The sequence below is a fragment of the Equus caballus genome, chromosome 24 (genome assembly GCF_041296265.1).
Source record: "Equus caballus isolate H_3958 breed thoroughbred chromosome 24, TB-T2T, whole genome shotgun sequence".
Lineage (NCBI taxonomy): Eukaryota > Metazoa > Chordata > Mammalia > Perissodactyla > Equidae > Equus > Equus caballus.
The window spans coordinates 47,819,260-47,837,364 of NC_091707.1; the positions used below are offsets into that span (position 1 = coordinate 47,819,260).

The 18,105-nt window shown below is 50.2% G+C and overlaps 1 protein-coding gene across 2 annotated transcripts in view; it reads right to left on the minus strand.

Annotated features, from left to right (window-relative positions):
- Positions 1 to 1,997: 1,997 nt before the first annotated feature.
- The window catches only part of FBLN5 (fibulin 5), a 74,984-nt gene continuing 58,876 nt past the window's right edge, over positions 1,998 to 18,105 (minus strand). For both annotated transcript variants that reach the window (XM_001494595.7, XM_005605406.4), the window contains exons 8-11: positions 16,543 to 16,665; positions 15,059 to 15,185; positions 11,661 to 11,856; positions 1,998 to 2,964 (exon numbers count right to left, since the gene is read on the minus strand). In XM_001494595.7, coding sequence (XP_001494645.3) covers positions 2,803 to 2,964; positions 11,661 to 11,856; positions 15,059 to 15,185; positions 16,543 to 16,665 — 608 coding nt within the window. In that variant the 3' untranslated portion in view covers positions 1,998 to 2,802. The remainder of the gene's footprint in view (positions 2,965 to 11,660; positions 11,857 to 15,058; positions 15,186 to 16,542; positions 16,666 to 18,105) is intronic.

Sequence of the window (18,105 nt, forward strand, 5' to 3'; positions counted from 1 at the left end):
AGGACTTTTGCAGGTGTCTCAGCTCTTAATCCCGCGCCCCCTCCACCACACAACGCCTCATTCTTCAGGACCTGATGGAGCAGGACAGAGCAGGGTTCATATGACAAGCTCCGGGCCCAGCTTGGGGATGGAGCAAAGCTGACCAGGGACAGGCGTGACAAGCCCAGATATCTGAGTCCAAGGGAGCAGCCAGCCCCACTCGACTTCAGGGAAGCACAATGCTGTGATTCAAAGAACAAGCTTATCCCCAATCTTGTGAAAACAATAACATCCGACTATTCTCAAGAAGTGGGTGAAGCCAACAGCTTTTCGGGTTCTGGGAGCCTCTGTAACTGTTTCCCAAATGTTTTGAGTTTGGCTTTACAGAACACGCTTTGCCCCAGGGTGTTTTTCCCTTAATTTTGAGGCCCAAGTGTATTTTAAGGTAAATTGATCCCACATGCTTCTGATTCATTTACACTGAACTCATCAGACCGTGTTTGGAAAGAGCCATCTGAGGTCCAAGAAGCCCTTTGAGCCGGGTTTTACAAGTCTCTCTGCGCCTTTTTTCTTAGAAGCAGGAAGCCACATTTTGCCACAGACAAATAAAAGGCAAGCCCTAGAGACTCGGGTCTGGTTCCAAACGTGGCACCTCTGAAACCAATGGGTCCTCAAGTCACCAAGACAAAGCCTCCCATCCTTCTTTTTCAGAAATGAAGGGAAACCTTACCCTCGTGCTGTGTTGGACCTTGAGTCAGTAATTGGGAGCTGCTGAGGGCAGAGCTCACGTAAACTTTCAGCCTTCCTAACTCACACTCGCTCCTGACACCTGAGCCTCCCCATGCAAGGGGAGCCCCAGGCTCACGGCCACCTTCTGCTCTTTGCAGAGAGCTGAGCTGGGCCCGCTTGACAGCAAATCTGTAGGAAATTGTCTTTTCTCTTCCAAGCTAGGAAGCTGGGACGTCCTGAGCCATTTGATGTTGATTTTATTCTTAACATCACTGGGACCTGGCTGAAGGGGCACAATGGGAAATGGTTTGGATGTGCACAGTTTTAGTTGGAGAAAAAAATAACCAAGCCAGCAGCAGAGTTAGGTGTGCAGAATGGGTGTGAGAAATGCTCTCTGGGTGAGGGAGCTGAATATGCTATTCCCTCTACTGAAGAACCACCTATTAAGGATCTATGAAACCTCTATTAACCCTGAGAATCCAGGGCACAGTTCCCGGCACATAGTAGGTCTTTAAAAAGTATACCCCCCCCCCAATAAATAGAATGGGAGCATCCACAGATCTATGCTGTAGACCCAACTTCGGCCATCAGGGAGTGTGCCTTCGCCTTCTGAAGCCTCAGGTGGACTCCTGGGATGGAACACAAGGCAGCTGTCTCCACCTGTTCCCTAGTCTGTGACTCGAACTATGAGCTCTCTTTGCGCCTGCCTGGGGTTCTAAGACTTGAAGGAAATCCGGAGTCCCTGATCAGGAAAAGATGTTGAGGGCAAGGTGGTCAGGGCCACAATTGTCCCCCTCTCTTTACAGGATTTATAAAAAAAAAAAGCACTCTCGACTCCAGCTATTAGAGTTTTCAGAAAAATCCCAATGCCTGGGCCGTACCTAAGATGAACTAAACCGGAATCTCTGGCGCCGAGGCCCAGGAAATCAGCTTTTGTCTTAAAACGCCACAGTTATCCCGCTGTGCCGTCAGGGGTGAGGATCACTGGTTTAAAGTAACTTGGGTGCATTCCCGTCCTGGAGGAGTCCCTGAAAAGAATCCACGTAACAGAGAGACTGTTCGTTGTTTTCTAATCGAATGACATATGATGCAGGGTTAATGCTTCCCCTACCTTCAGCACCCCCGTTTCTTTCCCCGCCCTCCCCCGCATCATCTGCCCGAGGTATAAATCATCATCGAGTTCTCCAGAGAGCTTTTGAGGCTGGCACACAGCAAAAGGGTTTCCAGTGAACTAGAACCAACCCCCAATGCTAACTCATCTATGATGTCAAAATGAACCAAACACAACATCTCTTCGAATATTTAATCAGTTTCGAGACCTCTGCCTTCCAACCCAGTTGGATAAAAATTCCAAAGAAAGCGTGATGAAGGGGTCTTCAAAGGAAACGTTGGGCTAAAATGGAGAGAAGACTGGGCTTGGGAAGACAGACCATAGCATGTGTCTTAAGGCCTTTTGAAGGCATTCTAATACTTATTTAAAAAAAATACTCAAAATGAACAAGGAAGGATTAAACAGTTATACAAATTTAAGGACAACTAAAACTCCTTTTATGGCTGAAAAGACCAGACATGGTTTTCAAATAGACTCTTTAAAAACCCTTAGATCCTGCCGTGGTTTCTTTCCATCGCCTTCTCTGTACAGACAAGAAGCAAATTAGCTACCCAGCATCCCCAGGAGCTCTTTGGGCCTTGGCAAAGCAGCGATCAGCGAGAGAGAGAAAGAAGGCGTGGAAGAGGCGACAGGAAGCTGTTCACAGTCTTTGAATGTGGACTCAGACTCCAGCAAACCTAATCTATTCTTTTTGAAAAATATGAAAATATACTGAAGTCCCTAAAAAAACCACCGTCGATCTCAGGTCAGCGTGCCAATGATAATACGTTTCAATAACTGCATCGTAGGAACCGGGGGGAGCATGTCCTTCAGAGTGACAGATGTACAATAACACAGGTGGGGTCAGGACGTCCGCACTGACTCCTCGGGGAACGTTCAGCAGGAAAGGCGTCACGTCTGTCTCGCTCTCATCCTCCCTCTGTTTCTTCTCTTCTCCTGTCCCTTGGTGCTTGAGAGGCAGTGTCGGGGGCGCCAGCCCGGGCTCAGAACGGGTACTGCGACACGTATATCCGCAGTCGGATCACGGAGCTGCCTCTGAAGTTGATGACGGTGTTGACGGTGATCATTTCCAAGTCCAGCTGTATGTCCCGGGGCCCTTTGATGGGGCGTGTCATCACCAGGGTGGCACTGATGGGGCCCGTTTGCTGTGGACAGAGCCGGGAGACCAGTTAGTGAAGGCCTGACTGAACTAAGGGGGCAACTGAGCTTGACCCGGAAAGCTGTCGAGCAACGGCAGAGAAGGTAAGAAATGAGGAAAGTGGACAGCTGTCCATCAGGAGAGGGGGCCTCCCGCACAATCCCCAAAGCAGAAGGCCGGGTGTCTGGCCTCTGCAGCCTCAATCAGGGCACTCGCCCTTGCCCACAGCAGTGGAACTGGCATCCGCTTGGTGCCATGCTGTTCTCCTGGCTTTGCCCCTGCTCCACCTGGATCTTTCCTGCTAACCCTTCAGGTCTCCCCTGAAACATCACTTCCTCAGAGGAGCCTTCCCTGATTCCCCCAATCTCAGTTGGGGCCCCCTGTGACCCTCTGCCACTACACCCTCTGCTTTGCACAGGCTGGAAAGTACTTATTACCATGCGTCATCGTCTATTCCATTTTCTTGGTCCGTGTCTGACGGCTAGGTCCCACTAGACTATGAGCTCCATAAGAGAAAGGACCAGGGTCAGATATTTTACCTCCAAATCCCCCTTAGAATCCAGTGTGGTGCCTGACAAACAGTAAGTGTTCAGTAAATTTGTCTGGAGTGAAAGAATGAATAATGGATCAAATTAACTGTGTGACTTAGGGCTGTCACTTCACCTCTCTGGGCCTCATCCCTAAAATGAGGGTTTGTACCAGATCAGTAGCCCCCAAATCAACAGCCCCCAAAGCACCTAGGACATTTTTTTTAAACTAACAATTCCAAGGGGCCCATTCCAAGATTTTCTGCTTCCGTGGATTTCTGGCTGAGGCCCGGGGAAAGTGTCATTTGTTTATGAGCCTCCAGGTGGTTCCGGCGTGCAGGCCCTGCTGGAGCTCCCGTCTAGACACTGGAGTCACTTTCCGCTTGACCATCGGTGATCACACCACCATGGTCCTAATACATTTATGTGAGCTCTTCTCCACTGAATCACTTTCTAAAACTTTCGAGGAGGTGGGGAGAGGAGACTGACATCGTCTGAGCACCCACCATGCGTGAGGCACTCTTGCAGCCACTTGTATGTACAGGTGCTTAGTTAATCCTCATCAAAACCCTAAAAGGCCTTGCACTCAAAGTGGGGCCCCTGGACCCAGAATCAGCATCGCCAGGGAGCTAGTCAGAAATGCAGCATCTCAGGCCCCACCTCAGACCTACTGAGCCAGAATCTGTAGCTTAACACAAGACCCGGGTGATTCATGGGCACGTGAACAACTGCGAAGGGCTGATCTAAAAGCCCAGGACCCAGTCTGGGGACCCTGGATGCCATACTAAAGGTGCATCTCATTATTTCCCCATTTTATAAACAGGCAAACTGAGGCCCAGTTAGTTTAAGTAATTGCTTAGGGTCTCCCAATTAATCGAGATCAGAGCCAAGGGATCCTATTTGGGTCTTTCTGTCTGACCCCCAGCCCCAGGCCATTTTCACTGCACAATTATCAGAAGAGACTGGTGTGTGTTTTAGTTCTCCCTAGCACTGCCCTTAAGGAGAGATGCTCAGGGGTCAGTGCAACAGCCAGATAGCAAGCTTTGAAGAGGAATTAGCATGAGGGAACAAGGAGATGCTGGACAATCGCTTCCTACAAGTGGCAGAGCCCAGCATTGTGCCCAGAAACTGAAAGCAACAAGCTCTGCAAATTCAAGAAAGAGGGCTTGTTTAAAGCCACACCAGGTAATTTATCTGTCTCCATAAAGGGAGGGCTCCCCATAAAGTTCATCCTGAAGAGCTGCCACAGGTATGTCAAGGGCGGGACGGGCAGGTAGGTACTGGCCAGGTATTGGGACCTCCCCTGTCCGCTGGGCTATCAGCGGCCTGACAACCACGCCATTTCCTCTTGGCATCAGCTCCCTCTGTTCCCGTCAGCATCAGTGCAATTGGCACCTCTGCACGCAGAGGATCGCTCAGACTTCCTTGTCATCTCTTGCAAAACTTTGCAGCTCTGGGCCAGGACTTCATGGGTACAGCCACACAGGGAAATGCCCACAGCATTTACATAGACAAATATCCACCAGCTTTCCCTGTTCACAGGAATAAAGGCCAAGGGTTGAAGACTGAGCCGTGGGCAGCCTTCTGGAGGGAGATCCGAAGAGCCTGGGAGGGGGAATGGAAAAAGTGGAAACTTCCAAGTTGTTCCTTTGGGCTTTCTTGGTAAAATTCTCCAGAGTATGAGAGGATCGTTGCCTCTCCCACTTGGAAGTAACCGTTAGAGGTCAGGAAGTCCGATCTCCACCAGGGTCAGATCTGCAGCAGCCTGAGAGAGACCTGCCCACAAGCACGTGGGAGGACACGAGTGCCTGCCAGGACAGCAGAGCCAGCCACCTCCAGTCCTCCCTAGGCTTTTAGGGCAGAGAAAGGGCATTAATTAAATAGGCCCCCCAAGGTCCCTGGTCATTGGTGGACTTGGTAGTTACTGGTGCAAAATGATGATGGTGGTGACGGTGATGATGGTGGTGGTTGATACCAGGCATTTGGCTACAACCTTTCACACATCTGTTATTTAATCCTCATAACCCCACAATGTAAGTAGGTTAAGCACACTCCATAACGTCACAGAACTAGCACATGGTACTAACAGTGCCGGATTCCAAAAACCATGCTTCTAACCACCGTGTTCTGTAATAAGGTCTCAGTACCTCTCAACTTCCTGAGCGTCCCACCACACTTACTCAACCTGAGAACCACGACTGTGCGTTGCAAATGTCTGCCTGGTCGTCTGCCCCTCCCCACAACAGCATGGGTTCAAGAGCAGAGGCCACATCCTGTTTGTTCCTGAACTCTCAGTGTCTGACTCAGAGCTGCCTCTGTACTGGTGCTGAGTTAATGCTGGTGACGGAAGAAGGAACGAGTGACTGAACGCCAGCGGAGCTGACCGCAGGGGCAGCAGGCTGCAAACAGCCCACCGACGTATGCTCCCGCAGACACTCGGGTAGTTCTGAATCAGCTTTCAGGACGGCATTGTCTGACACATGGCAAGCAGCCAGGCAGGAGCAAGTCAGCTTCCCTGGGCCCTGCCACCTGCCCCACGTGTGTCACAGAGTAAACGTACTTTGGCACAGTCTGGATCTCGTGACCCGGCTCCTTCTTCTGGCCCTAATTGTGTCCCCAAGTCACCTGGCCAAAGCCAATCACCAGTCCTCTGTCCAGGGCTCAGAGTGAGACAGACTGCCAACAGGGCTTATGAAAGGGGCGTGTGTGTGTGCACATGTGTATGTACCTGTACAGGTGTGTGTGTGCATGTGTATGTGTGCGCTTGCATGAGTGGGTGCGCATGTGGTAGGTGGGTGCATGTGTTTGTGTGCTTGCGTGTGTGTGTGCACATGTGTATGTACCTTTACCTGTGTATGTGCGTGTGTATGTGTGTGCTTGCGTGAGTGGGTACGCATGTAGTGGGTGGATGCATGTGTATGTGTGTGCTTGCATGAGTGGGTGTGCATGTGGTGGGTGGGTACGTGTGTATGTGTGCTTGCGTGTGTGTGCATGTGTGTATGTACCTGTACATGTGTGTGCATGTGTGCACTTGCGTGAGTGGGTACACATATAGTGGGTGGGCACATGTATATGTGTGCGCTTGCATGAGTGGGTGCACGTGTGGTGGGTGGTTGCATGTGTGTGCGTGTGTATGTGTGCATGCACAGCTGTGTGTGTGTGTAGCTTGCCTCCCAGGTGAGATGAAGCTCTTCCCAGTGCTTGTAGCACAATCGGTGAGACTCTGGGTGGAAGGGCCTGAATGGTCATTGACTCCCATCTCCCACATGACGCTCCAGTCCCTTAGGCAGCACTGCCAACTTCTCCAGGGCCCAGGAGCTCGCAACCTCCTAACAACAGCAGCAGCAGCGGTAGCAGCAGAAACACTATCAATACAATAAGAACTAATGCTTGTTGAATACTTTCTATTGTTGAGGGGATGTTAAAGTAGACTTTTCTTGTTATCTCAACTTCTGCTGAGACCCTAAAACTAGAAGAGTAGGTGGAAATACCCTACATCCTAAAGAGAAGTGTAAGAGTATACATCGACTTTGTTGGCAGACTGCCTGGGTTTGAATCCTGCTCCGGTGCGTCCCAGCTGTGAGACCTTGGGCACGTTACCTAGCCTCTCTGTGCCTCAGTGCTCTCATCTGTAAAAGTGGGACTGTCCAGCAGGCCCTGTATCACAGGATCGTTGTGAAGATGAAAGGAATGATATATGGAAAGTACTTGGCCCGGTGCCTGGACATGTCAAGCACTGTATAGAATTTGCTGCCAATGCTGTCTGTGTAGTTTCTGTTGCTACTATACAGGACTTGAAAGCAGAGGCCCAAAGCCAGATCTGTTTCTCACACTCCATCACCACCTCCAGCCTATATACATGAATTAAACACACTTACCGGCCCCCTCCTCAAGCAAAAGGGAGTTTCGAGAGGACTTTTCAGAGATGTGGGTACCCCGACGTGTAAAGACGCAGAGAGAAGTCTAGTGAAGAGAGCCCCAGAGCTGCCTGGCAGCACGGTGAGGGGCGGGGACTGCAGGGGAACTGGGTGTTGGTGTCCTCAAGGCCCTCGTGTAAGGTCCACCTGCCAGAGTGAGAGCCCCCCAGACCCCCCACAGAAAGTCTACTGTGGGAAGCTTTCCCCCAATCTAGCTGCCATTGTATTGTGACAAGCTCTGGCAATGGAAGGAGAATCGTGCAAGGCACTTCTCCAGGGAGCATAATTCTTTCAGCAGAATCCTTTGTCCTCCTTTCTAAAGCCTATTACTGATTAACGTCTTCCCTCTGTCCTGGAAGCCTTGTAAAAACAGGCAGAACTAGCAATAAACATATCTCAAAGAACAAACAGCAGCCCCCAAGGATGCAGGGGTCTATATTCCGTTAATTATATACTCACTGTCCTCCTAACTTCTTTGAAGACGCTGAAACTATGTAACCTCTTCCTAAACAATCGATATGTATGCTGCACATCTGGATGTAGACAACCACCTTTGATTATTACCTTTAGTCACGCACTGCCCCTCATCTATTGTTCCCATGACGACAATAGCTAGACCACCTCGTGTGATTTTTTCCTATATAAGTGTACCCTGTCCCTGAAATAAATTGGACTTGCTTGCAACTGCGTCGAGTCTCAGGTCTAGCACTTACACTTTCGCCGACACCGTCTCTCCCGCGGAAACCTGGACTCTGCCAAGGCTGGACCCCGGCAGTCTACGTGGGACATAGCACCAGAAAGAGGGTGGAGAGGTTTGGGGTGGCAGGCGGCCAGCTTGAGGCCCTGTCACCCACCCCAGGAAACAGTCAGTGCTCAGGCGTCAGGGAGACCTCCATAGACCCCACAAAGCATCCCATGAAAGCAAGAGCATTTGCGTCTCCACCCCAGAAAGAGCCTGCTCACAACGGCAACAATCCAGTAAGACCCAAGCCCCCCTAACCACTCCCCTTCCACCATCTACACCCCCCAACCCGGGAGGAGGAGCCAGAGGCAGTTCTGTCCATGAGGGGAGGGGAGGAGGAAGGCGGTAAGGAGGCCACCGCCCCCCCCCCGCCTCTGAGCGGGGATTGAGAGCTGAGAGGTTGAAGTTTCCACTTAAACCAGCTCGGGCTGGACATGGGAGAACAAGACGATTCAGTAATAACTGAAAGTGTCCGTGACTCCCACGGGGTCAACCTGAGCTGTCCCCCTGGTGTGCGCAGGTTTGAGAGAGCAGGGTAAGAAAAAGAAGGCGACTGAGTGTGTCACCCCTACCAGATCCCACTGGTTTGATCAAAACAGTCCTTCTGTGTTCCAGGCACTGTGCAAAGTAGATGATCTCATCTAATCCTAAAGTAAATACTGTGATTATCCCCTCTTTACGGAGGAAATTGAGGCTCAGAAAGGTTAGGTAACATGCCCAAGGTTACCCGGTTGGTGTCTGCAGAGAGCAAGTAAAGCAGGTCGGCCTGGCTCCAGAGCCCACAGTAGAACAACTGATCTAACTTTTTGGTTTATCTGTATATTCTGATTTTTCTACCTTAAGTCTGTAAAAATAAAATTGTATAAAAAAATAAAAATTTAAAAAAATTTTAAAAAGAATGACTATGCGTGGCCTCCTGCGGAGGGCGCTGCAACTTTGCACAGCTTGGACACGTGAAAGCCCTGCCTTGTCTGGCAGATTTCTCTCTGTCTTCCTGCCCCCGTGCCCTGTGGCTTCACAGGGCCCCACATCAAGTCCGCTTTCTCTTTCCAGGTGCAGCCCTTGGGACTTTTCAAGACAGGAGCCACCTCCCCATCCTTAAGTTCCTTCAGCCATTCTCAGAGTAGCCCTACATCCGCTCGACACCTGACATCCTCCTCGGAATAGGTACCAAGGAATTAGGGCCCTTCTCAGTGTTCTCAGAGAGGGCACAAGACACAAACAGCTCAGCTTGGTGAGTTTCAAGGGTCTCCTAGTTGCTATGACAATCCAGGCATGAGAGGAAGCTTCTAGGAAGGGCCTTCCGTCCTGTCCACTCCACTTGAGGACAATCTTCTTCCCTCACCATCACTGGGTACCTCTTATAAGTCATCTGTTTGGGTCTAGGGAGATTTTAGTGGTTGGTGACCTGGTAAGTGACATCTTGCCTGGACAAGACCACCTTCTGTAGATCTTCTATTCTACGGAGGGGGAAAAAATGGAGGCAGGTGGTATCAGTGATGGTATTGTAAATCCCCAAGAGGGGAATCTTTGGGACCCACTTTGTCCGTACAGATGAGAGAGGCCAGACTAGAGAATGCCAATGGGCTAGGCTTATGCTCCCCGGGGCAGCAAGCCCACAGAAGCTCACAGATGTGGGGTTTTGCTGGACAGCCGTTGCTTATGAGTTTGGAGAAAGGACGACATAGACACAGCTCCATCTTATTCATGTTGCAGAAGCTCTCCCCTCAATCCTTTCCACTTTCTTCCGAAGCCCTTGACTCTGCTGGTCCACAGATGTTGGCTCTACAGGCCATGTTATCACATGTGCCCCAGTCCTGCTAGGGGCTTGCCAAAAACGAATTAGAGAGGATACAGACACAAAACCAGCCCCTGGGGCCTTTCCTAATTTGTTCTAACTGCTGCTTCTGAGATCCCTCTGTTTTCAGACAATCTCAGCCCGAGGCAAGGATTGGAAGATTCTGCCAGGAGATAGGGAGAGGAGGGGCAGAGAGCTCAGCCACGTGGGCCTCTCACAGGCCCCTGGGCGTCTCCCATGAAAGGGGGAAGCTTCCACGGGCCTATCCTTCTGAGGCCAGCTCCCCACAGAGCCCCTGGAGAATCACATGTTGTACTTGCTAGAAAGGCAGATTCCTGATGTAGTGGGCTGAATACTGGCCCCCAAAGATATCCTTGGAACCTGTAAATGTTACCTTATAAGGAAAAGGCATCTTTTCCTATGTGATTAAGTTAAAGGTCTTGCCTCGGGGAGATTATCCTGGATGATCTGGGTGGCCCTAAATGCCATCACAAGTGTCCTTATAAGACGAGGGACATTTGACACACACAGAAGAGAAGGAGGCGATGCAACCACAGATGCAAACACTGGAGGGATGTGGGCACGGTTAAGAAATGCCGCAGCCACCAGGAGCTGGAAGAGAGCAGGACTGGATTCTCCCCTGGAGCCTCTGGAGGGAGTACAGCTCCGCCAGCACCTTGATTTCAGCTCAGGGAAGTGATTCCAGACTTTTGGCTTCTAGGACTGTGCAGGAATAAATTTCTGTTATCTCAAGCCACCAAGTTGGTGGTAATTTGTTACAGCAGCCACAGGAAACTGATCCCCTAGGGCTTACCACCACCTTCTGAAATGGATTCTCGGGAGAGGAAGCTCTGGAATGCGCTTCTTGGACAAGCGCTCAAATTCACATTGAAATGTGAAACACAGCTCTCTAAGCCAGTGGTCCTTACGGAGGGGTGACACCCCAGAGGTAGCAGGAGACAAAGCTCAGCAATACAAATGGCACAGTATTATTTATACGTAATTTACAAATAGGCAAATATATTTTAGGATGTGTGCTCTATAATGTTTTACTGATATGGGTAAGTCAGTGCTGTCTGATCAAACTTTCTACCATGATAGAAATGTCCTCTATCTGAGCTAATACAGCAGCCACATGTTGTTCTTGAGTACTTGAAATGTGGCTAGTGCCATGGGAGAACCTAATTTTTAATTTTATTTAACTTTAGTTAGTTTAAACTTAAACAGCACAGTGAGTACTGTGTTGGAGAAGGCCAGCCGAGCCCACTTCCATGAGGAATGCCTTTGCACCCAATGCAATATAAGGATGACAGCAGAGATATGGGGATGCTATGTTCACTGCTGTATTCTCAGTTTCTAGAAGTGCATAGAAGGTACTGATAAATATTTGTCAAATTAGCAGATGGATAAATGGATACGTGAATGCCTCTCCCACAGAACAGCAGGAGGAAAGAACCTTACGATTGCATCTTGGGTTAACTTATCACACAGAGGAGCCTCAGATCCTGAGGCTGACAGAGGACACGCATCTTTCACAAGGCCACATAGAAAGTGACAAGAGCTAGAACCTTGCAATTCTGACTCCCACCCACTCCCTTCTTCTCTCTTCACACCCACCCCTCCTAGCTGCCTCCTGACCTGTTTCTAGAAGCACGTGCCAGGCTACACAACACAATGCGTCATTAAAGATAGTGACCATCACTTGCCACCCTTTCTTACCCGCATATAGAATTCTCTGCCCTCGTTCCCAGACTTGATCTGGAAAATGTAATAAGCCCCAGGGTAGCGGGTCGTTGCTTGCATTTGGAAGATGTCAGCAGGAACGGAGCGTCCAGACACCACATCCATATCCCGGTACAAGATGGTGAAGGGCTGGTCCCTGCAGCCAGGGTTCTCAGCAGGACACATGCAGCGGCTGTGGGGAAGGGAAATCGTGTGAGATTGTGGTAAATCCTTTCCAGATGCCGGTTGTACCTACTTCCTCACTTAAAACACTGAAAAGGAGGCTGCCCCATTTTTATCATCCAAATGCCGTAACTATAGACCCTCTCTGCTCCTGGCTCTCGTCTAAAAACTCTCCAGCATGCAGGTGAGCTCTCTGCTTCCTAGAGAATGGCCTAGTCTGGATAAGCAGATATTCTTGCTCCTAGAGCATAAATCTTGGACGTCTGGTTTTCCGAACACTGGAACATTCTCTACCGCCCTTTACATTTGTCATGTATTTAGTTGGTGAAATGCACCACTGGTTGCATAGCCCTTCACTTCCCCAGACACACATACTCAAGAAATTTCAAAAGTGAGAAATTGTATTAGATTAACAGGTCTTGGGCGGTCCTTTTACATTCTCTATTGCACTTAGCCCAGTCTGCGTGGAACATGATTTAATCTTTTCCATTCGATAAACAAGAGCTCAGAATTCACTATGTATAAGACACAATGTTAAGACACTTTGGCATTGAAATGATTTGTAAGATACTGACCTTGAATAGTTCCCCTGCCAATAGGAGAAATAAATCATAGACACAAATAACTCTAATACGAAGCAGCTAATACGAAACGCTAGCAACAGCGTCATCATAATATAGAATCAGTGACTCTTATCACCAAGGAATGCCTGTTGCAGACACCCCTGATTTATCCCTAGCCAGCGCCCATCTCTCACCTCATCCCCGAGGCTCCCCGTAGGGGTCAGAGTTCACAACAGGATGAGGACCTGCGTCACCATATGCCTGGGTGGCCAGAACTGGGAGTCGGCCTTGTCATGTTTCTGTAGCTCTCCCCTAACTTCCAATCTATCTTCAAAACCCATCGATTCTATTTCCAAAATATGGCCCAAATCCAATCATTTCTCACCACCTCCACTGTCACTGTCACTGCATATTTAGGCCACCACCACGTCTCACCTGGACCTCTGTGATGTCCCCCCAACAAGTCTCCTCTCTCCAATCCATTACACAGCAGCCCGAGGGCCCTTTGTCAGGCGAAAACCAGGGGATGTCTCTATCCTGCTGAAGGATTCTATAAATCATTTGAATAAAACTAAACACCTGCATTAGCTTCTGTGACCCCCAAGGAGGGTGGCCTTTGTCAGTCTCTCTAACCTCCTCTCAGGTAACTGTCCACTTCACTCACTGGGCTGCAGAACTCGGGCTCCTTCCATTCCCCGAAGACGACAGTCTTTGCACATGCTCTTCCATCTGCCCTTCCACTCTGTTCTATTAACATCAACTCACCTTCCCATTCCAGCTCAAACGTCATTTCCTGAGAGGGGCTTTCGGACTCCCCGGTGTAGACCAGGTCCAGCCTACTCTTTCAGTTTGTAAGCTTCCACTCTTCCTGGTCCTAGCACGTATCACAACCTATGATTATGTGTTCCTTTATGTGACAATTCACTTAATGTCTTTCTCCTCCACTCTCCTAAGAGCAAAGCCCACAGCACTGAGCACGGTGTCTGGCACATAACAATAGGACCTTGACTAACGTGTAATAAATGAATGCATGAAAAGAATTTTGAAACGTTTGTTTTTTAAGGCTGCATCAAAATATCCAAGTCAAAATGTCCCTGGGGCCAAAACGGCCACATGAAAATGTCGTGTGTCACACAGAAAAGATTGTGTCTTAAAAGAAGTTTGGAGGAGGGAGAGATGGCTCCCAGCTGAAGAGGATCACTAACAGCTGGGAGAGGTGGCACTGGCACTAGGATCTGAAAGATGGGGTGGATCTGGCTACTTGGAGATGAAAGGAATGCCTTCCATATGGCAGAAAATGTGTGCACAAAAGCCAGGAGGCTGGAGAGTCCAGGGCTTGGGTAAAGAGAGCATTCTGTCCAGATTGGCAAGAGTACGGACACCTGAACTGGGAAATGTGCTAGAAAGGGGCGGCTGGAGCCAGACCGGGTGGGGACGGAGGCAGGAGTCACTCAGGATTTTCAGCGGCATGTCAGGGACCTCACGGGTAATACCAGCTCAGGGCTGCGAGCTGAATCAGGTCAAGTGCCCGCCCACAGATAAGGGCAGCCTGGAGAGACCCAGAGAGAACCAGGAACGGAAGGTGGTAAGAGCAGCCCAAAGCTCTGCTCTGCCACAAGGGCCCTGGAACCGGAAATCAAAGAGCCTTGGTCTAGAGGGCTGCATGGAAGCACAGGTCTTGGCGACAAGTGAAGACATGGCTCCAGGACCTGCCTGCCCCTGCTTTGTCCTCTTTTGCCTGTTGTGGTTGAAGCGGGAAGCACACTGGTCAGTCATGAATTCCTCTTAGATGCTGCATGCCTAGAGAGCATGACAGGTGTGTCCCATTCGTCCTTTATTTCCAGTGCGAGGGCTGAGCACTGCTCAGGGGTAGTAAACGTGTGACTAAAAGAGAGGAGGGCAGACGTACACACACGTGTGCATGTGTGTGTGTGTGTGTAGACTGAGCAGGAACTGAAGTGGTTAAATAGGGACTAAAAGAGAAGAAAAGGAACTCTTGGCATGTCAGGCACAGAAAAGCACTGCCCTGGTGCTTTGCCCTGGTAGAGGCTGTCTTCACTTTAGTCCTCTCCTCAACTCTAAGATTTGCCATCTGGTGATTCAGTCAAACATTGAACATTATGACATCAGGAACCTGATCAGGGCAAGCCAAGTACCCTCGGTACTGAGAACTCTAGTGACCTCTCCAGCCCCTCGCGACTCACAGTGTGGTCCAGGGAGGCTGGCAGCATCTGTTTCACCTGGGAGCTTGTCTGAAAGACAGGATCTCACACCACCCCAGGCCCACGGACTCAGAATCTGCACTCTGACAAGATGCCCAGGGGACTCCTGCAGCCGGGACGTTTGAGAAGCCGGGCTCTAAAAGACCCTGCATACCGGGGACAAAGTCACGAAAGGGAGGAGGAGGTCCGTGAACCTGCCTCCCCTCTTGGTTAGCTTTCTAGAGAATCTTTGTATCACTCTGGCATGAGTGGGGTAGTGACAGAGAACAGTGTGTGTGTGTGTGTGTGTGTGTGCATGCGTGTGTGTGTTTGTGCACGTGTGAGACTCCCAATCCCCTGGGAGGTACGCTCTCCTTTACACCCCATGGCAGCCTCCTGGACCAGGCTCCTCACCCAGGTCCCATTCCCAAGGGGAAGCAGGACTTACTTATCGCTGATCCGCAGGTAAGGCTCCTCGCAGCGAATGGGATCGATGCATTTGAAGCCCCCTTGCAAATTGTAGCAAGTCTGCTGCAGGATGCACGTGTGGTTTCTGTGCTCACACTCGTTGATGTCTGGAGTGCAGAGTAGAGAGGCTCAAGCAGGGCAGCGCTTCCAACGTGTGGGCCCTGGGCCAGGGAGGTGGGAGTGGGGTGGGGGCTGCCTGGATCTCTACTACAGAGCTGTACTATCCAGTGCGGAAGCCACTGGCCACATGTGGCTACTGAACACTTGAACTGTGACTAGTCCAAATTGAGAGGTGCTGTAAGTGGAAAATACACACCAGATTTCAATGACTTAGTGCACGAAACGAATGTAAAGGGGCCGGCCCGTGGCCTGGCGGTGGAATTCAGCACACTCTGCTTCAGTGGCCTGGGTTCAGTTCCCAGTGCAGACCTGTGCTACTTGTCGGTGGCCGTGCTCCGGCGGCAACCCATGTACAAAATAGAGGAAGATGGGCACAGATGTTATCTCGAGGTGAATCTTTCTCAAGCAAAAAGAGGAAGATTGGCAACAGATGTTAGCTTGGGGCAAATCTTCCACAGCAAAAAAATTTTTTTAAATAATGTAAAATATCTCATCAGTGATTTTTATATTGAGTATATGTTGAAATAATATTTGGATATATTGTACTAAATAAAATATATTCTTAAAATTAGTTTTACCTGTTTCTTTTTACTTTTTTTTAATGTGACTTCTAAAAATTTTTAAATTACACATGTGCCTCCCATTTGTAGCTCACATTCTATTTCTATTGCTTGGCACTGCCGTAGAGAACTCTTACTTGGTGTTGGGGTACAGCAGGATCAAGGAGGCTGAAAATGCATCAAGCTACTCATTGCTCAGCTACCAGCCTGCCCCACTGACCCCAGTGGGTGGAGCACAGGACTGGGAAATTAAGCCAACCAGCCAATCTGCACAAGACCCACTCCTTTCACAGCCGGGGGTCCTAACCCTTTGAGGGACACAGCAGTCAGATGTGTGAGGTCTCCCTGGCATCCATTCTCTAGGAAGTCAGTAGAAAGAGGCTGACTGGGCTGCCCTCCGGGTGCCACGAGAAAGCCTGGGCCCTGGTCCATGAGTACGGCCAGGCCGCCAGGAGTCCTGGTTGGGTTGGGAGCAATCCTCAGAGGGGCGGCAGAGACCTGCCCGGGGAGGCAGGACCTGCCCTTCGAGGGTGTCACCTGTATCTGCACAGTTCATTACTAAAGTGAGAGTGGTCATGTCCTTTCTATGGCCAAAGGATGGATCACAGGGCAGGAAGGCACCAGCCCAGACATCCCACCCAGAGCCTGCCACTCTGGAAGCCACCAGCACCCACTCATGCTCTCACCCCTGCCACCTTCCCAAAGCCACACAGGATTCCCCAGGTGAAGACATCCTGAGGCCCACCTCAAACCCCGCCCCCAACCTGCCCCTGGACAGCCTTACCCTGGCAGCTTCGGTTGTCATCCAGCAGGATGTAGCCAGGGGGGCAGGAGCAGAAGTATGTGCCAGGCTGGTTCACACATTCGTGTTGGCAGAGGAACTCGGAGAAGCTGCACTCGTCCATATCTGGGGGTGACAAGTCACACCTACTGTTACACCCCAGACTACCTGGGGATGGGAGCTTAGCGGTCATTGACTCCAACTCCCACACTCTCCTGACACATACGATGGCTTTACTGCTAAGATGTCAATTCACTTCTTGAACACTTCTGGTGATGGGGAGCTCACTATCTACTGAGGAAGCCCATCGATATTTGGACAGCTCTAATGGTTGAGAAAATTCCTTCCTACAGGGAGCTAAAATCTGTCTCCTGGGAGCTTCCGCCACCCTCTGCCTCTGGCTCAGCTCCATTATCTATTCACAACTGACTCCTTGTGCCCTGTAGGTGAAGCTACCCTCCACCTGTGGAGGTGAGATCTGTTTGCCTGTTGGAGTTTTCCATGTGCAGAGCTCTTCCTCAAGATCCAGAAAACATTTACCGGCTCTGCTCTTCTGAAAAGGAAACTTTACTAATCGCCCCAAAGTTGAGAAACAATATTATTCATAGCATTGCAACTAAAAGGGACATATCCAGAAGGCCAAAGGGGTGCCAATTATATTAAAACGTCATTGTGTCCAAAACCTCCTGGAAAGAGAAAACTCTGGAGTGGCTTGGGGTGGGCGGGCGTATCGTCCCTCGGAGTCTGCCTGCTCAGGTGGTCCCTGGGACATGGGAACCCAGAGCTGAGCCGCTCTCCAGCTGCAGAGGTGGGGACATGAGGGGGAGCCATGGGACATGTCGGCCGAGGCAGTTGACGCAGAAGTAGGCGTTCCGGAAAAGCCGACTATCACACGCAGAGTTTGGCAGCAAAGCCCCCATTTGAGCCTCATTCGACAAGCACGCCAACGAAAACATGTTTTTCTTTCATTTGTTGTTTCCCGAAAACTGGCTTTCCCTAGTTTCCCCATGTGACATGTCCTCGGATTGATCTCTGGTGTTCTCACAGACCGCTGGTGGCCGGAATCACCCAGAGAGGGTGTCAGTGCAGAGGAGGCTGCTTCTGGGTGTGACATGCCTAATGCCACTCACATCAGAGGAGGAAAACGCCTTCCCATCCCTCCCAGGGGTCTTCAGTGGTGATGGGTTCCAAGCTGGCAGAATTGGGACGCTGATTTGAAAAGTTAAGCATGCTCCCCGAGGTAAGATCTGCGGTCATGCCCCCTCCAGGTCTCCCAGGAGCCTTGCAGAGTGCAGGTCTCTGGCCCCAGCCCATCATCACAGCATCCTAGTTTACTTCTGTTAAGTTCGTAAGTTCCGTTCATACCTTTAGTGGAAGCAGTGGTAAAACCCGTCAGTTCCCGAGAGCTCGCAATTTACCAAGTGCTGGTTAAATGCTTTACACGCCTCATCGTCTCTAACCCCCACCTCAGCCCTAAGAAGGAGGTGCTATTGTTACTAGCCACACTGAGGCTCACAGAGGTTATGTAACTTGACCAAATTCACAGACCACGAGTTAGCAGTAAAG